Source organism: Dermacentor andersoni, chromosome 3 (assembly GCF_023375885.2).
Source record: "Dermacentor andersoni chromosome 3, qqDerAnde1_hic_scaffold, whole genome shotgun sequence".
Lineage (NCBI taxonomy): Eukaryota > Metazoa > Arthropoda > Arachnida > Ixodida > Ixodidae > Dermacentor > Dermacentor andersoni.
The window spans coordinates 235,995,240-236,018,647 of NC_092816.1; the positions used below are offsets into that span (position 1 = coordinate 235,995,240).

The following is a 23,408-nucleotide window of genomic DNA, read 5'->3' on the forward strand; positions in this document are numbered from 1 at the left end:
GCTTTTCAAGACCATATTAGTGATCATAATGCTATTTTTGGTCCCCATGAAGACCATATGAATGAGATTCCACTGTAGTCATCAGTGGAAACCATACGAAAATGACAGAACTGTTGGAATGCTTCTTGCCTGTTTGTGCCTTTATTCATCTAGTATAGCGCCTGACGTCATGCTGGATGTTGTGGGGGTTCCACTCTGCGTGCAGCTAGGGCTGAAGGTGAGCTCCGGATCTAGCCCCCACGCAGTCGCTTTGTGTTACTCCCCAACCCGGAGCGCAGGAATCGCGGCTACGTCGGGTTCGAACGAATAAGGCAACCAGCGGCGTCAACTGTAAGAACGTTTATTGCTACCGGCAATAAAGAACACTGGCAGAGAGACATCCTCTCTGTAATAGTACTAAATAGGCTGGCCTCATTGCCCGGGATAGTCAGGCAACATGGTCACTCACGGGTAGCAGCAGGTACTCCAGTCCGGCAGGTTATGGGTCGGGCCTCAGAGAGAGAGGGTCTCCCCCGGTCGCGCTGTTTTGTATCTTTTTACCTGGGCGAGAGGAATGTCCTCCTCGCCCGTCAGCTACCTGCCCGCGAATCGAGGAGGAAGGGCGCACGCGCGTCGGGAGGGAGAATCGGGAGAGGGCAGAGTGCGCCTCTCCCCCGTCTATGCCGGCTCTTGACGCGACGGCGCGGGGGAAGATGGGCGCGTGTGCTCCCCACATCCTCCTCCCCTTAAGAAGCCCCCCGTACGTTGATGCTGGCACCTAGGTACGCCCGAAGGGTTCGGGCGCCCGTTTGCTAAAGTTCCCGCCAAAGTTGGCGATCAAGGCAGCGTTGCACACACCGGTTTTGAGCGTCGGGCTTGTGTTGCTGTAGCCCTCAGCTGGCAGAGGGACGTCCTCTCTGTAATAGTAATAAATAGGCTGGCCTCGTTGGCCGGGATAGTCAGGCAACGTGGTCACTCACGGGTAGCGGCAGGTACTCCAGTCCGGCAGGTTATGGGTCCGGCCTCAGAGAGAGAGGGTCTCCCCCGGTCGCGCTGTTTTGTACCTATTTACCTGGGCGAGGGGAATGTCCTCTTCGACCGTCAGCTACCTGCCCGCAAGTCGGGGAGGAAGGGCGCGCGCGCCTTGCAAGAGCGAGGGAGAATCGGGAGAGGGCATAGTGCGCCTCTCCCCCATCTATGCCGGCTCTCGACGCGACGGCGCGGGGGAAGATGGGCACGTGTGCTCCCCACAATGTTTGCCATAAGAACTGTGTAGCCGCCGTCCATGATTGCATTGATAGCGACCAGTTACCTACGCAGTGACAAACAGTAGTTTCGTTTAGACTTGGTGCATATGTTGGAACGTGCCTTCAGAACTGCGTTGTCGTCATCTATGACCGCATTGATGAGAACCATGGTTTCTGTGGTTTGTTTCACAACAGTTGCAGCTAGCAGTACTTTGATTTTGACTCAATACATGCGTTGGCTGCGTGCATTCAGAACTGCATAGACACCATTTGTGATCGCATAAATAGATAGCAGGGAGAGGCCTTTGTCCTGCAGTGGAAATAGGCTGATGACGAGGATGTTGATGAAATAGCAACCATTGTTTTGTCCGCAGCGGTTGTGGCGAGCAGCAGTGAAATGTACGCTCAATGTCACAAACATAGCAGAAGCTGTCGAGGATGAAGAGTGATTCTACGAGTCATGGATGAAGAGCGATTCTAGGTCAGTCATTCACTTTAGGGCATATGTTCTATTTAAGAAGTTAAAGTCATGTAGTAGAGGAATATAGACAGGGCCGCGTGGAAAAACATGGATGAAGAAGGGATGCATAATTAAGTTTACGTACATCTTTTTTGGCCATGTTCTGTCATACTTCTATAATTGAGGAGTAAACCAACTGACCTAAATCAAAGTTTTATTGCAGTAAATTATTGATGTTTGCTAAGCATAAATCTTAAGTGCAACTTCAGTGTCACAGCTTATACGTCAGAGTAATTTTCGAGACATCCACCTCCAAACTCTGTTAAAGGGGCCCAAAATACTTTTCTAACCAATCACAGAATGGCCTCATTATTTAAGGATGTTGCCTTGCGAATCTCCTGCTGCAAAGTTTTTTCAAATCCTTCAAGTATACGTGAAGTGAGAGGTTGCTATCGCACTGCTGGGCAGCTTTCTCTATCGTCTCTACTAGCACACTGTAAGCTAGACAGTGGGTTATGGCAAGGGGGCAAGGCCTTGCCCAAAAGTTCAGTGATCACTTCCTTCTCTTTCCTTTGTTGTTACAAAGTTCGGGTGCAGGCAGCGCTTGCTCAGTGCACCAAGTGCTCTTTCCAACCGCGGCACCTGTGTGCTTTTTTTTTTGTGTGTGAAGGCGGCCTTGGCTTGTGCACGCACGTTGATGAGATGACAGTCGAGATGACTCCGCATACCTATGCCAATGCATCGCCGCTGCCATCAAATTGAGTGGACGACGATACACATTGGTGAGTCTATCCTGGCTATCTTAGAATGAGTACAAGGCAAGATTACTGAAGTCACGGAAACCTTCTCTGCAATTACTATGCCATGGAGGAAGGAAAAATGCTGCGAGCAGTGAAGGAGAAAGTGCAAGTTTGAGCAGGTGACTGTTGCTAGAGATTAGAAGTGCAAATATCAGGTCTTTTCGAAATTGCAGACAAATTTTTCGTTTATTTAACTCAAAGATAACAATAATGGTATTACCAAGAATGTTCTCGCAATCCCGACATCTGCTAATTGCTGTTGGGCCTGCTTGCTACCTGGCTGCTGACATTATGAAGGAGAAAGCGACCTCTCACTTAACTCTGGGACTGACGAATTCCTTGCTCAATGCAGTGGCACAACATTCGGCTCGCAGGCTGACACAGGGGCCCTGTCTACGGGTTGGCAACATTTTATTACCATGTTTAAAAAGTGTTTCACGGCCCCTTTAGATAATGTGTAGGTGTTACAGAAAAGATCATACCAAACTGCTAAACGCACACTTTCTGGAAACTGTTGGCTCGAACGCCCATGTATTTTGTAGCACACTTTAAGGCCTTGTATCCCAAAAGTGGATTTCTGCGAAGCAAACATGACTTGACTACTACTTGGCTTGCAATTGTGCCCAATTGTGCCCCTTTCCATCAATGCATACCTCAATAGGCGAAGTGTGCTCACACAACCTGTTGCAACTAAAATGTGTAACACAAACCATGTGCCGAGGGGCGGCTAGTGCAGCAGCAGCAGCAGCAGGCTGAGCAGTGGCCAGCAGCCGCCGCTTGTCTGAGAAGTCACACGAGTAGAGCACGTTGTCCACAGTGGTGCCGTGCTCGCTGTAGTTGAGCAGCTCATAGTGCTTGCCAATCTGCACACATACCATCAAGGCATGCTGACAAAAAATGCCTTGCTTCTGAAATTCGCGACTGTTGCTGATACAACAAAAGTAGTATGGCGAATCAGTTCTGCAGAAAATCGCAAGGTTTATGAAATAATGCTGCTTTGTGGCCAGTCTCGCCTAATTTTGGGCCTTTTCTCCAACTGGTGCCCCAGCATGGGAGTTCCATTAGGCCACATGCCACTACCATTACCACATGTCACCACGTGCACATGTCTCCCGTGCCAGTTTGAACCAGGCCACACATGCAGGGATGGAATGCCCAAATCAAACTCACATAGCACTGATAAGTTTCTGCTGTGCCAGGCACCAGCACGAAGACCAGCCAGAGCACAATATAAATGCCATTGCCGTCACCATCCTCATTGTCTTGCTTCTGCCGTCACACACACAATTGCTCCGTCTCACGCACAAACATGTTGGTCTGTCTGATGATGCTTTGCAAAAACAATGCTGGATAGCCAGATACTGGCAAGATGCTTCGCATGACATCGATTCCCACAATGTGTGGCATCTGCATAATATTTTTCATTTAATGGTGTCAGCTTCTGAAAAGTTAGGTTTGGCTGATCACTCATGTCTAGCTTCATGTCACTAGCCGTTAGTCTGTTATCTGCTACTGACGTATAAGCCATAAATTCAAGCATTTTTAGTACCATAGTTACTCATGCATTGAACACACTTGCAGAATTATTGCACCCTCAACTTTGGTCCCTTGCAGTCCTGCAAATGAACAGGCATGCTGTAGTTTCCCAGTTAATTTGCCCTGGCTGATGGTTGCATTAAACTATGGTCATATGAAAAGCTTCTATAGTTAATTATTTGTTTGTACACTAAAGGAGTTGAGGCTTCATGGCACAATTGCAAAATCGGAAGCTACCTAATAAAGAAAGAAAATAACACAAGACACAAGATTTACTTTGGATGAAACCGTCTAGACCGCGCACTCTATGCGAAATGCTCATGCATACAACATTCACATTCATCAGTACAGAACATTTTTGAATTTTTCATATACAATATGCACTAATTATACATCAATCCACCTTAGTTCCCTTTTAATGGCAGCCCTAAAGACAAGCCAGGCGAGCACACGAGTTGTGACTCACCTCATCGAAGAAGATGCAGGCATGCTTTGCAGAGACAAAGTCGCAGTGGCCAAAGTCTCTGAGGCACAGATCCATGTCGGCACCTGCATTCCACCTCTCATTAGCATTAATGCAGCTGGCACGCTGACTGCCAATTCTATTCAAAGGCATACCGACACAGAAATATCAAAACTTCTTGGTTTACTTCTCTCAATTCTTATTTTCCCAAAATTTAGCTAACCTTTTTCGGTTTTTATTACGGCACGAAAATTTGTTTTCTGGTGAATATATTTTTCTAGATAACCTTTCAACGACCTTCTGGGTGAAAAATTTTTCACTTCAAGCTAACCATTTCTTGGAGAACATCTGGTTCACTTATTGACACTGAGATATGTTGTACGACTGCACACGCTGCTACTCAATATGGTAGTTGCATCCCTTTTGTGCCTCACGACGTTACACAAGCCCCTTTTGGTCGATCTGATGACGCTTGACAATATAGGCAACTACACCACAGGCTATCAACTAACTTTCTACTTACTATAACTAGTTGATGACTTGCTTTTTATCTACATTGTGTCTTATTAAACACAAGCTACACAACTTATTTAAAGCGTGCCATAGTTGGGAGAAGAAGAGGACAACAAAGAGCGAGCGTGCGGAAATGAATCCTGTGCTAGGAGAAAGAGCGTCACGCACGAGAATGCACAGTGCAAGAGGACGAAATAAAAAAGAAGGCGATCCAATCGGAAAAAACCACGGAAGCTCCCGGGGGCCAATTGCTGGTGAACACGGGACTCCGAGCGTCACCAATCCAGAAGAAACAAATGAGCCAGGGTGGCAGAAAAAGCGAGGCATGCCGACAGAAGAAGGGGGGGGTTTCAGGAAGTGACGCAGGGTGAAAGTCAGCCACTGGACCCGAGCGACCGGGACTTTTCCCGACTGGGGCCTCCTGCCCGAGGACTGCCGATTCTTGTACCCATAGGCAGAGCTTGAGCAGTCGGGCCATGAGTTTGCGCCCAGCTGCTGGGCCAGAACATCGCCTCCACCTGCAAGTGCCGCCAAGCCATCTCCGTCCTCTCTCCAAGCCAGAGCTGCTACACTTTGGTCGCCTGTTCGTCGGTTAACCCCAACGACATTTTGCCGAGACGAACGCAGCTTCTTTCAGTGCTTTGCCGCCACCGAACTACGTCGAACTGTTGCACACACTCGTGGTCTGCCCCGACTTTCACTCTCAGTGTATTTGTCTCCTGCCGTGAATTTTTCAGGGTGTGTTTAATTTACACGTTTCTTTTCCCATTAGTTATATTAATTGTGTGCATTTAGGGCGAACGGCTTTGTCTTTAATTGGGTTCTCAGAGGCTCTGCCTCCGGGCGCCATTTGAAACAATAAAGAAAGAAAAGAGCCTGCATCACACCCTACCATAACAGTAACCGAACATCATTCCCCATAGTTTAATACGACATTAAACTGTCTTAATAACAAAATCAAGCGACAATTTTGGTATGCAAAAGTAGTGGACACATCATGCACTTGGGAGACGTTCTGCGAACTAAAAAAACTTTCTCAGGCTCGCTCACTGCTGAAGCTCAACAATTAATTTTCATTTCAACTTTACTTGATATGATGCCCGAAGCAATGATGGAAATCCATCAAATCCAATTCTTCGAACACTGTATTGCTAGCGTAATCTTCCCATCTGCCTCGGGGGCTCCTATTTAAATACATGACAAAGGAGAAGGGCAACCATTACACAGATTTTGATGAGGTCTGTTGCATTTCAAAGAACAAGTTAAATTATAGTGACCGAGCAAGTTGATGTTTTAATAAGGGCGTTAATTCTTTTTCAAGAATTGCTGAAGATTGTGAAATTGAAAAAAGATATGTTTATCAAGTTTCATATTCTTTAACTCGGCAACGAAAAAACGTCAGAATTCTGTAAACTGCTCCTGATGATACATCTAATACGGGCAAAATTATGTATACACCGCTCTGAAAAATACTACTAATTTGTGATGAACATGTGACAGGCCAGAGATGGAACCTGGTCAATAAGACGACCACGACAGATTTAGTATATGCAGACTCAAGTTTTATTACATTTATGAACAAGGCTCCCGCAAGGAAACCGAAATTCTAGCCTTGCTAAATTTTTTGTTGTCAGTGTCTCGTTTTATTTCACCACACTAAGTTGCGAACAGAAAATTTGTCCTTGTAGGTCCTGTTTCCCATAAGCCTGCAAATTTATATCAATGTCTGCTTAAGATTCACTCCAAACTTTTTGGACAGTAGGATGTACATCATCATCATCATCATCAGCCTGGTTACGCCCACTGCAGGGCAAAGGCCTCTCCCATACTTCTCCAACTGCCCCGGTCTTGTACTAATTGTGGCCATGTTGACCCTCCAAACTTCCTAATCTCATCTGCCCACCTAACGTTCTGTCGCCCCCTGCTACGCTTCCCTTCCCTCGGAATCCAGTCCGTAACCCTTAATGGACCATCGGTTATCTGCCCTCCTCATTACATGTCCTGCCCATGCCCATTTCTTTTTCTTGATTTCAACTAAGATGTCATTAACGCGCGTTTGTTCCCTCACCCAATCTGCTCTTTTCTTATCCCTTAATGTTACACCTATCATTCTTCTTTCCATAGCTCGTTGCGTCGTCCTCAATTTAAGTAGAACCCTTTTCGTAAGCCTCCAGGTTTCTGCCCCGTACGTGAGTACTGGTAAGACACAGCTGTTATAAACTTTTCTCTTGAGGGATAATGGCAACCTGCTGTTCATGATCTGAGAATGCCTGCCAAACGCACCCCAGCCCATTCTTATTCTTCTGATTATTTCAGTCTCGTGATACGGATCCGCAGTCACTACCTGTCCTAAGTAGATGTATTCCCTTACCACTTCCAGTGCCTCACTACCTATTGTAAACTGCTGTATCCTTCCGAGACTGTTAAACATTACTTTAGGTTTCTGCAGATTAATTTTTAGTCCGACCCTTCTGCTCTGCCTCTCCAGGTCAGTGAGCATGCATTGCAGTTGGTCCCCTGAGTTACTAAGCAAGGCAATATCATCAGCGAAGCGCAAGTTACTAAGGTATTCTCCATTTACTCTTATCCCCAATTCTTCCCAATCCAGGTCTCTGAATACCTCCTGTAAACATGCTGTGAATAGCATTGGAGAGATCGTATCTCCCTGCCTGACGCCTTTCTTTATAGGGATTTTGTTGCTTTCTTTATGGAGGACTACAGTGGCTGTGGAGCCGCTATAGATATCTTTCAGTATTTTTACGTACGGTTCGTCTACACCCTGATTCCGCAATGCCTCCATGACTGCTGAGGTTTCGACTGAATCAAACGCTTTCTGATAATGAATGAAGGCTATATATAATGGTATATTATGGTAGGATGTACAATAAAAAACCAAATCTGAAAATAAATTCTTAAACATAAGTAACAATACTGAGCGTGAAAAAAATTTTTTTTTCATTTAATCAATGCACTTCAGTGAAATAATTTTGTATTTTAATTAGTTATTTGACCTTCTGGCATCACGTCCAGGAAAGGAGCAAAATCACTATTTTAGGATTAGAATTTCGCTTTATCAAGTCGCCATGTGTTTATTGATTTGAAATAATATTAAACACTGGTTGAGGCAAACAAGCTTGTCCACATTTTTTGACAGCACAGTCTTGTTTTTTTGCTTGTTCACAGTGATTATATCTGCAGAAAGCTGATATATGCAAGACGCTGAGGTAGTCTGGGAAGCATCTTCACAAGGAGTCCTTTGCTTTGCCAGCAAGTCATTAGTTCAACTTCGATATTTCTGCGAATTCGCATTGACTGTTGCTCATAATGCTTCTGTAGTGCAGGTCAGTTAGTCTAGCATTGTCAAAAATAAAATAGTGCAATACACAGGAGAGGGAGAGAGTTCATGTTGTTTCGTCTTGCTCTGTCCAGTTTATTTTTCTATTTTATCCTGAACAATGTTTGTGTTATAATAGTAGCCAGAAAAGACTACTTCTATAAGTTGGAGTTTAGACTTATTTTCTTATTTGACTTAGAGCGCAATAAACACAAGAAAGGAATACCAGACAGGATGAGCGCTACTTCAAACTAAAGTTTATTCTCGGAAAAACATGGCTATTTACCAGTCGACACAGATCGAAAGCAATGTACATCATTGTGCAAGTGCGCTCCAAACTCCCCCAAAAAAGTTTACGAAAGTTGTGACCAGTTCTGACTCAGGCTTTTATCACGTGGCCATAGATGGTGTTGAATTTTGTAGCGAAAAAGGATTTGTCAAGATATGGTATCTCACTTGTGTGAAGGTTAATTGAGGGCTGGCTGACACACGTGGAAGCATTTTTTTGAATGTAGAAAGCCTGTACAACCGGCCTAGTTGTCTTATCGCGGTGCCAAAAAAAGGGACTGGTGTGTCTTGCCGAACGGGTTCACATTGTACGGCCCCCTTTGTGGTGCGATCCCTTGCTTAGGCCTGTCTGCCCGGTGTGTATTTACATCCACATGAAGAAGGAATGCGGTGCACAGCACTACAGGCACAAGGAACGAACGTTATGCCTTGTGTCGTGAGCTTGTTTGGCATCCTGTTCCTGCGCATACGCTTTGATAAATAGGCGCATTTTTCCAAGAATAAACTTTAGTTCGAAGCAGCGCTTGTCGTATCCAGTTTGCCTTTCTTGTGTCCCAGTCTTTTTTTTCATCATCATCATCATCAGCCTGGTTACGCCCACTGCAGGGCAAAGGCCTCTCCCATACTTCTCCAACTGCCCCGGTCATGTACTAATTCTGGCCATGTTGACCCTCCAAACTTGGAGGGTCAACATGGCGACAATTAGTACATGACCGGGGCTTTTTTTTGCTCTAAGTCAAATATGAATTCTTACAAAGTCGCCCAAATTTCCGTTCTTGTAGACTTATTTTAATAAAATGCAACCTAAAAATGTTATACGACTTCGTGTTTGACAAGCTGTCCGCACATTTTTCTTCTTTCTACTCTCTGCGATCGCAGCCATGCAACCTAAATAGCTATACACAGTGTAGGTATGCTATATGTGAACAATAATCATTGTCATACTGTATAGCTAACTTCTTAAGGTGGTTCACATAAAAAAAATATATTCAAGTGTGCAGAAGCATCTTTGTATGGCACGCTAAGCAAATTTTTTTGCATATTTCAACTGATTAATCCACACAAAAAGTTAATCGCAGCTAAGCCACAAATAAACAACTTGATGGTTATTAAACTGCATCGTCAAGCCCTAAAAAGTAATGAACTGCAGAAGGGCAGTGGATTGGGCGAGTTGGTGTTCCATGGTAACAATAAAATTAAAACAGCGCTAGACGACAGGACCAGAACCGGGCGCATGCGTGCCCAGTTCTTGTACGTATAAGTTGACTTCTTACTTCAAATAAATCAGTTGTAAGCTGTTTGAATTTTATTGTTACTAAAAAGTAAGCCTTTCATCCCATCTTTGAAATGGGCTTAAAAAGCTACCTGAGGTAGGTGGTTACAAATTAATTATTTGGCGACTACCTATGTAAATACAGTCGAACCCACTTATAATGATACCAGTTTTAACAATATATCGGTTATAACAATGAAAAGCTGCTGCACCGTCAACTTTTGTACGTTTTCTATGGAGAAATAACCCGCTTACTACTATGTCCCCATGCTGCATTATCGGTTATAACGATGAAGTCTGGCTGCTCAGTGTCCGTGCCAAAAGCTAATGGAATGTGAAATCCTTGAAAAGAAATAAAGAAAAAGTGAAATAGGAGCTGCTGCACGACTGCCCGCCAGCCCAACGGCCACCACGCGCTTCTCTCCATGAGAGCTGCACGCCAGCCTCACGTGCATCTCTGCCATCACCCTGCCGCCCCTCCGAACACGAATGGACCACCCCAACTGTGCTGCTCCCAGATTGCTTGCTGGGCCCTCATTCTGTGCAATTATGCTAATGGATTAAGTCGCTCATGCTTGTCTTTGTTCGTGGCGTCCAAGTCATTCCTGGCCACATAGTTTATCAGCCTCACTCGACTCGCCGCTGAAACAGAACAGGGCTGATCAGCCCGCTGATCATTGGCAATGCACGATGTTGCCGGTGAAAAGGAAGCGCACTGCTATAGATTTGGAAACAAAGTGCTTCTAACCGATGAGGTGATTGTCGTGAATGTGCTTGCATCAGATAGCGACACTGATAGCATGCTTGCATCGGATAGCACTGATGCGGTAGGGTAGGCTGCCTCAACATTGTCCCTGCGGGAGGTCCCATAAAAGATTCAGTCCCTCATGGGCTTGTTTTCGTGAGGGGCCTTCCACTTCATTACGTGGAGCACCTGGATGCCTGGGAGAAGGACGTTGGCTAGCTTCGCGTAAAGCAAGCAAGGCTGACGAACATGCAGTTCCTTCGTGCAAGCCAATGGGAAGCACGCGGCGAGATTGAATATTGAATATATCTTTATTTCGAACAGGTTGGGGGAGACAGGGAAGAAAAGCTGCAAGTGCAGCTTGAAAAAACACCCTGCCCCCTATGACCACAAGACACGGGCAGTGCGGAGCTGCCACGTGCTTTTAACAATACAAAAATACACAGTTTTGCAAGAATGCATGAGAAGCACTAAGTAAAAAGTGAGTAGTTGCGCGTAGTGAAGTTACAAAACGTTTCATACATGACAGATGAAAAAAAATACATATATGTACACATATATATGTAATATAAATGTGAACAAAAAGCAGTAAACTCAACTAATCTGCACTTCTGAAATAGCTGACCATATAAACATGAATATTAGTCCCGCTGACTAAGTCAAGAAAATTCTGATGGGGTAAGGGCACATATATAAATTCCAGATTTGTTGTAAGCATTTAAAAGCCTTAGTAAGTTGTTTTTTGAGCATTTCTGAGGTGCAATTAGTTCTAAAACGGTGCACTGTCCAGGGTTCTGTGTTTCTTATGAAACGTGAGTGGACACGTTCTTCTAAACATGATAATTTAACAAGGGATAGATCGCTTTTCCTGTTCATGTGATAAAACTTCTGCAAAAGCCAACGCCTATAAATTTCATGCACTGTGATTATTTTAAACCTGTCAAATAAATGCTCGGTGTGTGTATTGTGCAGAAAATTTGCAAGGACACGTACTATCCTTTTCTGTAATAAAAATAATTTGTTCAAATTCGTATCAGTTGTAGTGCCCCATACAAGGTGACAATAATTGATATGAGAGGCGAATAAGGCGTTATATAATATTACTTTAACTGATGTAGGAAAAGGTATCAGTTTCGGTTTATTATACCTGTTAACTGACTCAGTTTTTGCACTACAAAGATTACATGGTCATTCCATAGCAGCGATGAAAAATGCACACCTAGGATTTTTATGTTTTCTACAACTTCAATCTGAGCATTATTGAGGGAAGGTGCTTCCTTTGGGACGAAAAATTATAGCTTAGAGGTTGGATTGACACAAACAGTTTTGCTTAGACCATGTACTGTACTAAGTTTCAGGAGCACTTCATTTGATATTGTGATAAGCTCGGTGTAAGAACGTGATGTTATAAATATGCTAGTGTCGGCTGCGTAAATTAAAAATTTTACATTGAAATAAATATTTACCATATCGTTAACCTAGAAATTAAAAAGGAAAGGACCCAGGACGCTGCCTTGAGGTACTCCAAAAAGTATAAATCTTTCTTGGGACCTGAAGTTATTTATCTGTACATATTGGCGTCTATATTGGAGATACGACTTAAGAAATTCAAGAGGAAGTCCTCTAACTCCATAACGATTGAGCTTATGAAAAAGAATATTGGGGCTAATATAATCGAACGCTTTACTGAAATCTACAAATAAACTGAGAGTGAAGAGCTTGTTTTCAAAATTGGTAAGGATATATTCTTTATGATGCAGTAGAGCGAACTCTGCGGACTTGTCTTTTTGAAACCCATACCGAGACTCACTAATTACGTTGTGCTTAATACAGAATGAGTTTAAACGTACTGTAATGAAGAAGAAGAGCACAAGAACAAGGCCAGCCAGATCGTCTGATCCATGCCTGCAGTGCAACCAGTGGGCCAGCCGGATCGCCAGTGCTTAGCACGAGTATATGCCGTTCAGGTAACCAGCTGTTCCTGCTCTGCATCACCTGCCTTCTCGGTTGCAAACGGACGCTACCATCTGAACTGTTGAGTACACCCCATTACAATTGCGGGGTATTCAAGAACATCTACACCCTGGAACTCCGGTCTCGGACTCTGCCTGATTCTGACTCTCCCCAGGCGACGTCACCGCCACCCTCCGTTGCCTGCTCTGGCGCTGTCCCGCAACGCCATCCAGCGGTTTTCAGCGGTACGGATGAGCAGGACGTCAATGACTGGTTGTCTACCTACGAACGGGTGAGCTTGCACAATCGATGGGACGATGCCACCAAGTTAAATGCCGTCATCTTCTACCTTGCGGGAGTGGCTCACCTGTGGATTAACAATCACGAAGCCGACTTTCAGTCCTGGTCCACGTTCAAGACCAGTTTCGCTGCAGTTTTCGGTCGCCCCGCCATCCAAAGTTTCGCGCCGAGCAGCGGTTACGAGAGCGAGCGCAACAACCCAGTGAAATATTCACCTGTTATATCGAAGAGGTTTTCGACCTATGCAAACAGGTGGATGCTTCTATGCCCAAAAATGACAAATTGAAGCACATTTTGAAGGGCATCGCCGATGACATTTTCCAAATGTTGATAGCCAAGAGTCCGCGCGCCGTAGCAGAGCTCATAAACATGTGCCAAAGGTACGACGAGTTGAGGAGGCAGCATGATTTGACCAGGCACCCCTCAGTGGCTGACGAGGCCCTCTCTTCCATTTCCATGACAGCCTTCTCTGATCGCTCCCCCTAGCGCACACAAATCCAAGCTTTCATGCGGGAGGAAGTTGCACGTCAACTTTCTCTACTACCCTTCGCTGAGCTACCCCAACAGCAGCCGCTGCCGCAACAGCCTCCTACACAGCTCACCCCTACGCTCTGGCGGGTTATTAAAGACCAAGTTGCTGAGGCTCTACCAATGCAGCATCAGCAGTACCGCGCCACTTACTTACGCATCCGTCGCCGCGCAGCCTCCTTATCAACCACTCGTTGCGATACATCCTCGGCCGCTACCACCCGTTCATCATCCCGTTCATTGACCTGCTCCTGCCTTTGCTAATCCTTGGCGCACGCAAGACAACAGGCCCATATGTTATGCCTGCGGTATTCCTGGCCATGTTGCACAACTCTGTCGCCACCTCACGCTGCACTCTGATGAGTTTGTGCAGTCGCCTCCCTACGCCGATGTGCAGCCTTTCCACGACACTTATTTTAGTCAGCAGTCGAACAGGCCACCAGCCGAGCGCCTGGTCCTTACACGTCGTTCACCTTCCCCGTGTCGCCACTCATTGTTCCCCATGCCTCGGCGCCCTTTACCCCCACAAGAGGAAAACTAAGCGCCACAGTTCAGGAGGCAGGAACTGCGTCGCCATCGATTTGTACAAGTCCTCCATTGTCGCCTTCGAACATTGTTGGCCTTACTGTTGACGGCGTCCCTACCGTTGCGCTAATTAATATTGGAGCAGCCGTGTCTGTCCTAAACGAACGCCTCTCTCGCGCTTTACGAAAAGTTACGATGCCACTTTCTGGGTTTTCTCTTCACACAGCAAGCGCCCAGCCAGTTCAGCCTTCAGCAGCATGCACAGCTAGAGTTGTTATTCAAGGCGTTCTCTATATTGTGGAGTTTGTGGTTCTGCAACCCTGTTCTCACGACGTGATACTTGGGTGGGACTTTCTGTCGCGAAATAACGCCGTCATCAGTTGTGCACGTGCTGAAGTCGAATTATCGCCTCTGTGTGACGTGCCCCTCATCGGCGCCACTTCTCTTCCCGCTAAGCTGGTTCTTCGGGAAGACATCGCCATACCGCCATACTCGTCTGCCGTTGTTCCTGTCTTCTGTGGCGCTGTCTCTGAAGGCGCTGTCCTCTTCACTCCTTTGGAACTCTTCATGACCTGCAAAGACGTTCCCCTCCCTTTCGCCACGCTTTCAGTGCCAGCCGGTTTCAGTGCCATCGTTGTCTGCAATCCGCTTCCTACAACCCCGACGGCTCTTTGCGGCGAAGCACTTGACCATGTTCAGTCTCTTGATGACATGTTTATAACCGACGTGCCGGATGCTTCGTATGCAGAGCTCACTGACTTCTGTGCACTTTCCACTTCTGCTCCGCCATCACCTGACTTATTCACACCTTTAATTGCCGATGACCTTACTTCCGAGCAGCGCTCCCAGCTTCTTCACCTGCTTGCCCAGTTCCGCTCTTCTTTTGATGTCGCTCAGCCTACTCTGGGTCGAACGTCAACCGTCAGCCACCCCATCGACGCTGGCACCAATGCGCCATTGCGGCAGCGCTCGTACCCTGTATCCGCCAAGGAGCGCCAGGTGATCACTGAGCACGTGGTTGAAATGCTTCAGCGTGGCATCATTCGACCTTCCAATAGCCCGTGGGCATCACCGGTGGTTCTCGTCACAAAAAAAGATGGTTCCATTCGTTTCTGCATCGATTATCGCCGTCTTAATAAGATAATGCGAAAAGACGTCTACCCTCTACCACGCATTGACAACGCTCTGAACAGCTTGCAAGGCGCTAAATTCTTCTCTTCGATAGATTTACACTCGGGCTACTGGCAGGTCCTGATGTCAGCAGTTGATCGCCCTAAAACTGCATTCATTACTCCAGATGGTTTATACAAATTTAATGTGATGCCATTTGGCCCATGCAATGCGCCTGCTATGTTTGAACGAATGATGGACAATATCTTGCACAGCCTAAATGGAGCACGTGTTTGTGCTACCTCGACGACATCGTTGTGTTCGCCTCTGATTTCAGCTCGCATCTTCTTCGCCTTAGGCAAGTGTTGACGTCCTTGACCAATTTTGGCCTGCAACTGAACCTGAAAAAGTGGCAGTTTGCCGTGCGCAAGCTCAGGATTCTTGGTCATGTCGTATCACAAGAGGGCATTTGCCCCGAACCATCAAAACTTCGCGCTGTTGCAGAGTTTCCGAAACCTAAGACATTCAAAGAACTCTGCGCCTTGCCTCGATTATAGCCTCGATTATATCACCTCTGACACAACTCTCAAATGGCGCCAACGACCTATCCTCGTGGTCTCCTGCATGCGACACCGCATTCGTGACCTTACGCCGTCTCCTGACGTCTCCGCCTACATTGCCACACTACGACCCCGCCGCCCCAACTGAAGTGCATACCGATGCGAGTGGTACTGGCCTTGGCGCTGTCCTTGCGCAGCGCAAGCCTGGCTACTCCGAGTACGTCGTTGCTTACGCCAGTCGTGCGCTGACCAAAGCGGAACGCAATTACAGCGTCACAGAAAAAGAATGCCTGGCCATCGTTTGGGCACTCGGGAAGTTTCGCCCTTATTTATACGACAGGCATTTCAATGTGGTTACTGACCATCACGACCTTTGTTGGTTATCCTCATTAAAAGACCCGTCTGGACGCCTTGCCCGCTGGGCTCTGCGCATACAAGAATACGATGTACACGTCATATACCGCTCAGCTCGCAAGCACACTGACGCTGACGCTCTGTCCCGCTCTCCGCTTCCAGCCGACACGGCCTCCCTCTCCACCTTTAAGGCGGTATCCTCGGTCGACATCGACACCTTCGCATCAGAACAGCGCAAGGCCTCTCTTTTGGATCTCCTTTCTGGCTCGCCTGCATCTCCCATCTCCCGCTCCCTGCGTCGCCTGGCTGTCCATTTTGCTGTCCGGGATAACCTCTTGTATCGACGCAACTACCAGCCCGATGGTCGCAAGTGGCTCCTGGTTATCCCTAGGACTTTGCGTTCCGACATGTGCGCGTCTTTCCCTACTGACCCACAATGTGCACACGTAGGCGTTTTGAAGACGTATGAACGCCTGCGGCAACGGTACTACTGGCGAGGAATGCTTACTTTTGTCCAAAAGTTTGTGCGCTCGAGCCCGCAATGCCAACGCCGCAAATCTCCGCCTCATCCGGCCCACGGTTTATTACAGCCGCTTCCGTGCCCTGCTCGTACCTTCGACCGTGCGGGAATTGACCTGTACGGGCCGCTACCGCTAACACCCGTTGGAAAACGATGGATTATTGTCGCAGCTGATCACCTTACACTCTATGCTGAAACCGCTGCTCTACCTGCAGCGACCGCCAGTGACGTTGCATCCTTTCTGCTCCATCGTTTCATTCTTCGTCATGGCCCACCTCGGGAGCTGCTGAGTGATAGAGGCCGTGTGTTTCTGTCGAAGGTGGTTGAAGCTCTGCTTGCTCAATGCCGCATAGTTCACCGGACCACTACGGAGTACCATCCTCAAACTAACGGCTTACGGAGCGTTTCAATCGCACCCTTGGTGATATGCTCGCCATGTACGTTTCATCAGAGCATACAAACAGGGACATCATCCTCCCATTTGTCGCGTACACATACAATACGGCTACACAAAGTACTACAGGATTTTCTCCATACTTTCTTCTCTACAATCGTGATCCTTCCCATACCATCGATACGGTTTTGCCTTATACACCAGACATGTCAGAGTGTGCTCCCGTTTCAGCCGTTGCCCGATACGCTGAGAAATGCCGTCAATTAGCCCGAAAGTTCACCTCCACCGACCAACAATGACAAAAAGCTTAACCGTTTACTACTTGACTTCGAAAAAACCTTCTATAGTAAAACCTCGTTAAACTGTACCTGCTTAAACAGTAGTTTCGTTTTAAAAGTAATAAAGTCAAATCCCCGACTCAGCGGCCATTGAACATAATGTGTTTTGTATCCGCATAAATCGTACCAGCTTATTGCGTACATATCGGTTAACACGTAGTGTTTCCACTTTTCATTTCAAGAAAGAAAAAAAAATATTTCAAGGTTGCTAATGACATGCTCCACGTTAAGCGTCACGTAAAACATGGTAGTAGTTACAGAGTACCTCCACCAAAGTGGTACTCTGTAACGATACATATCACTCAGAAGCAAAATGGAAGTAATTTAGGTTATCAGAACATTCAATTGCCCTAAGCTTAATGTTTGTGCTCTATTCCTTGCTACCAATACACAGAAATAGCAAAAGTAGGTCACATCCACAAATATGCCATGACTGAAGGGGATATGAGCTATTTTTATCAACTGATAGCAAGCTCATTGGTATAAAGCCCGAACTTTGTCACAAGTGAGATTCTTTCTCAACAGCTGGTGTGTCAACCTCAACTGTCCTGACATACTCTCAGCCTGTGCACAACCCTTCCGTGTTGCGTGTCGCTGCTTTAAAGAGTTTATTTTGGTTTGGATAAGGGACAGCTGCATCTCGGCAGCAGCCATCACTTTGTTTTTTGAGCTCAAGCTCCTTGAAAAAAGTGGCGGCAGGCTTCCTTTCCCGTTCATTCCTCAATGCGTAGGTCCTTTCTGTTCTCATCCTCCTTCTACTGCTCGTTCATCCCACGGATCATTTGAAGCATCTTCTTGGTCAGTTGCACAGTCCAAGTCCGATTTTTTCGACTCCCTAGGGGCCGCGAAAACGTCCGTAAAATCGGGCAGTTCGGAAAAATGAATGCATGTGTTTTACTGCCGTTCAGCGCTCAAATCGCCACAGGCACATACGAAAAGACCTACCAGTAGACTTATTAGGCATATCGGTGCTCGTACTGTGACAGGAGATGGCGGGTGGACACGTGTATAACCAAGGAATAGATACTGTGTCCCGTGACAGTTGCCCCGTTCTACGCCTGTTATGCTTCACCGCAATAGTTTCGCGCATGCTTCACCGCGTAACATTTCTGTATTGAGTCGAAGCTGACTTTCGGGAACCAGCATTATATAACGCGCCATGCTTTCCGAGCTTCTAAGCCAATCGCGAGGACCACAAAGGCGGAGTCGATGCCTTTGCTTGCAGCGGCCAACTCTTTCGATGAAGAACACGGCGCCGAACCGCAAGAAGCTTAATAGCGAACGTTGAAGCAGCTAGGTTTAGCGTTTACCGCGGCGGCGAGGTAATCAAAACGTCGGCAGTGGTGGTTTTAATGCCCTTTCGGACCTGCGGTCAGAGGAAAAAGTCCAGCAAGTCGGACGGCGAAGGGTTTTTGCGTCCGAAATTTCCGTCATTCTTATACACTGACTCTATGGGGTGCGTGGTGGTGCGGCGAAGCCGTCCGTGCGTCCGGAAAGTCGGTCGTTGACTGTACACTGGCAACGCCTCCAGCCTACAGTGACACGGCGTCATAAGACCTATTCGTTACGATCCCTCTCTGTTACGCGAGCCAGCATTACCGCGACTTTCGTTCCATTTCAATCGAATTACAGCTAATTTTCCCTGATAGAGGCAAAAATTTGCCTAGCATTTCCAGACTATGCAAAGTCCCCGAGGTTGGTAGAGACCTAAAATTAAGCTTTACGGATACGACTGTGTTCTATACAGGGAATGCGCTGATCACTTGGCCCAGTCAGCATTCCAAAATGATTTCGACTTAATTTTGTCCTGGTCACAAAAATGGAAGATGCCCTTAAATACTAGCAAATGTAAAGATATCAGGTTCATTCGCAAATGTGTACCACTTAGCACTTTTTTTTCCTCAAACAACCAAATCATCGAAGAAGTGACAAAGCAAAGTACTTAGGTGCAACTTTTCATCAAATCTAACCTGGAATGAACACGTTCATGACTGTTAACTTTATTAAAAGGAATTTTAAAAATGCGACGCTTATGGTGAAGCAGTTGCTGTACTTTACCAACGTCTACAATATTCTGGAATACACGTGTACTATATGGAACCCTCATCTCCAATTACTGATTAACAGAATCAAAGCCATTCAAAATTGCACTGTGTGTTTCGTGACTAGAAAATATTCTATGCCAAGCAGCATTAATGATATTAAATGTAGCCTGAATTGAGATGAGCTCGCCACATGTCGAAAACGTTTTCACGTGACATTCATTAGAAATATTTTACTGAATCGATCAATCCTCGATAATAATAATTATCTGCAGCCACCAACTTACTTGCCAAAACACAACAACCACCCCTTCAAGATAAAAGAAATTTTAGCATGCGCATCTATATATCTATATAGTACCAGCAATCCTTTTTTCTGCGCACTATCACACTGTTGAATTCGCTGCTCGCCGATGTCATGCAGGCAGAACCAGACAACACGTTTTCTGATCTTCTGCTTCACCATTCTTTTATTGCAGTTTAGCCTATAAATATCTCTATGTGTCCTTTTTTTATTATTTTTCCTGTTTTTTTTTTCTTTCATTTTTTTCCCCCATCTGCTTCCCTCGCATATACCGTTTTTACATGCAATAAGCAGTGCATGTTGAGTTCTGGCTTAGCAGCTTACCATACCAGTGCTGTTATTGCGTTACCACTTTGTTTGGTTGTGTACCTCTAGGATAGGTTTCACATTCCCTTTACCTGTCCTCACCTGTCATTGAATTGTATAGTTTCTGCGTTTTCTTTCGCAAGCTAATTCTGCTAACTGCTAATTGTACATTTACACCTTTTTTTTTTTCTTTTAATGCTCACTCATGTATGTGATGCACAGTTTGTGTTCCCATAACATAACTCCCCCTTACTGTAATGCCCGAATGGGCGAAATGTAGGTATACTAATAACAAAATGGACAAAATGTAGATATACTTATAAACAAATATAAGGTTCTGTCCATCGCACAGATCCAGCACTATAGAACTGTTGTAATCAGTATATCCATCTAAATCATCTATGCATATGTTCATATCTCCCACTAATATCACCTGGCCCGATTTCTTGAACTCATTAATATTGCTCCTAATGCAATCAATCAATTCCTTGTTTTTATCTTTGCTATCTCTACCTGTCCATAGGTAAGCTACTCCCAGCCACGTCTTTTTGCCTTGCCACGTACTGCTAATCCATTATTGCTTCTTACATGTCTCTTTCACCCTTTGCCACTTCAGACCTCGCCTAATTAGCATGCCTACGCCTCTGCATTTCCTTGACCCAATCATTCTGTTGCACCCTTCCCACACAAAATTGTCAAAAAAGGCAGCTGCTCCAAATCTGGCAGATGCGTTTTCGGTCAAGGCATGCATGCTAATCACCTCGTCATTCAGCTGCATTTTAATTTCCAGGCATTTTCTTTGCATGCAACCACCCTGCATGTTTAGGTAAAAAATTTTATCTTCTCTGTTCTTATCTTTTGTGCATCTTTTCCCAACTCCTTGTGGTCCAATTCTGCCTTTTACTTTAATGTTCCTTCTTTATTGCCTGGGGCCTGCCTAAAAAAGCTACAGCCCGCACCGCGAATCGACGTCCAACCGCTGCTGCTACGCTTTCACTAAAATGTATCCCATCATGCACAGAAGCACCATTGCGGCCTGCTTGGTGCACTTCTCGGTTGATGTCAACGACCGTGAAATTTATTGCCTTAGCTAGCATCCAAATTTCCCTGTTTACTGCAAGCACTGCCCTTTCAGTTGTATACCCCTGCCTTTCAACCTCTGGCACTGGGCACACTGCGATTTGTACTTCCTTTGAAATGTTCTGCAGGTTGCTGACCCCTCTGGCTATTTGCATTGCGAACCCTGCCCCTTGTCCTTGCTGTATGTCAATCAATCTGCCAATTATCACAACTAGGTGCCACTCCTCCATTGTGTCTACACGTGTTCCTTGGCTTTCACTGTTACCTCCCTAATCGCTTTTCTGGGAAGTGCGCTAATCTGCACTCGCTCGCCTGCTCCTACCCTTTCTATTATCTCCGGTTCTACTGAACCACCAACAAAAACAACTGCATGCTTTTCCTCTTCTTCGCTGCCCAAAGCTACACCATGATGCCCTCTCCCTTCTCACCCTTTGCTTTGTTGCCTTGCGCGGCTTGCACATCAGTAGTAGCCCCTTCTTGACTGCCACTGCTTTCCGGCCTGGTGGTTTCGGCTTTCTTACCTTCTCTCGCTTCGTTGCCAGCCCCGTTCGCAGTGCTCGCATCGAAGCGTTCATCATTGCTTTGCGAAATAGTGGCCCTCAGCTTCACTTCTACGTTGGCTAGATTTTCTACTTCCTTCCTCTGCTTCTGTTCATTCTTGAGTTCCTTTTCTAGCTTTCCAACCCGCTTAGCTGGCTTCTTCTGCTCCAGATGGTCTAGCCGCAACTCTAGGACACACATCCTACATATCAAAGCTGCACAGTTCACTTTGCGTACTGACTTAAACCACATTTCTTCCAATGCGTAAGAGCGCTTGCACTCTGAACAACGCAGGTGTGGCTTCCTCCTAGTACCAACCATCATCTTGTACTAACAAGGCACAGTACAAATTAACCATACATGTGCAACAAGCTAGGCCAAAATTCGAGCAAGAAGCTTTAGAAACTCAAAGCATGAAAAATAATTTATAAAGATTGCTCAACTAATTTTACATTCCTAAACACAAATGGGCGACAAATCAAATAAAAGACATCACTTTGGCACACTGCTCCTGCTGTGATGAGAAGGCTCCTCCACTCGGCACGTATGCTCCCATGAGAGAGGGGACGCTGAAGTGACTGCCATCATGGCTGAACCATGATGGCAGCACCCTCTGGTAGTTATTGTTGGAAACAATTCCAACATGTGGAAAGTTGGGCGAGTTGGTGACCATCATCATATCGTGTGGGTATACTATAAATATGTTCTGGAATAAAGTAGTTGCGAGTGCAGCAGGTGTCAAGTTTTCTTGTGTTTTCTGCACTTTGTCCTGTTCAGCTTCACCCACATGGTCTATGCCAAAGGTCACTTGGAATTATCCATTGATTCATTCTATTGTACTAATTAAAGTGAAGGAACAAATTCAATCTGAGAAAGGAGGCACGCACCCGAGCCCAGGGTCAGGGTCCGGTAGGGCATGGGCACCGGGCTTCCTTTGCTGCTCCCACCCACGGGGCACACCATGGCCCGGGCCTGCACCTCGCTGGCCGACAGCCCAGACACTGCAAGCCAAGCGCCACTGTTGCCACATGCCTGAAGCTCTGTGTGCCCATTCACTGGTACGACTAGGATCACAGACCCCACCACTGTTGCCCAGGCAGCTTTTTTTCCTCACTTACTTTGTGCTTGGGAGAAGTCAACAAAACCATAGACAACAGTAAGATGATCGGTAAAGTTCAGGTCAGTTGTAAAAATAAAGGTGTGCCCTGTTAAGTCTTCCTATATCCTCCCAAAAATAGTCTGACCTATCCTTTACCGACACATCCCTCTGAAATAAGGGGTCCACCTAAAATAAACATGGTAAGTGAAGTAGAGGTGTTCCCCTGAACGAAGGTAACCAGAGTTTTTACTACCTCCCGCATTTTATTCTTACTATCTTGCAATAATTTGATGAGATTCTGTGAGACTGTCTTGTGCAGCACTCAAATGATTCAGGAAAGCTGAGAGGCACAATTTCCAATAGTGACAGACAAAGAAATTTGGCCTTATGTTACAAAGTACAAGTTAATGCCTTGTTAATAACTGTTTAGGCATGGTTCAGCATATTCAGTTTTCATTTATCAAAACTATGACCTGCCATTTATGTCCAGAATGGAAGCTAAGGTTACTTGGTTTGACATTACCAATGGTTAAGCAGCATGGAAGACATGGATGAAGGGAGGACAGATGGTGATTAACAACTTCATATGCGCATGTAAGCAAATAAAGTAAAGTTAAACCTCAATACAATGAAGTCAGCAAAGTCAGCCTATTACTTCATTATATCGAGATTTCGCTATAGTGAAATTTTACATTTTATCCAAATAAGTAGTCACCATCAGATTTTTCTTGCATGAAAGGGGCCATAAAATTTTCCGAATTATCAGGCAATCATAAAAAACAAATTTCAATGAGGAAAAATTTGATTTTGTTGAAAT

At 45.8% G+C, this 23,408-nt stretch overlaps 1 protein-coding gene across 4 annotated transcripts in view; it reads right to left on the bottom strand.

Annotated features, from left to right (window-relative positions):
- LOC126536989 (PHD finger protein 12) overlaps positions 1–23,408 on the bottom strand; it is a 199,353-nt gene that overhangs the window by 44,633 nt on the left and 131,312 nt on the right. For all 4 annotated transcript variants that reach the window (XM_055073153.2, XM_055073156.2, XM_050184074.3 and 1 more), the window contains 3 exons: positions 22,380–22,493; positions 4,489–4,571; positions 3,197–3,349 (listed from right to left, as the gene is read on the bottom strand). In XM_055073153.2, coding sequence (XP_054929128.1) covers positions 3,197–3,349; positions 4,489–4,571; positions 22,380–22,493 — 350 coding nt within the window. The remainder of the gene's footprint in view (positions 1–3,196; positions 3,350–4,488; positions 4,572–22,379; positions 22,494–23,408) is intronic.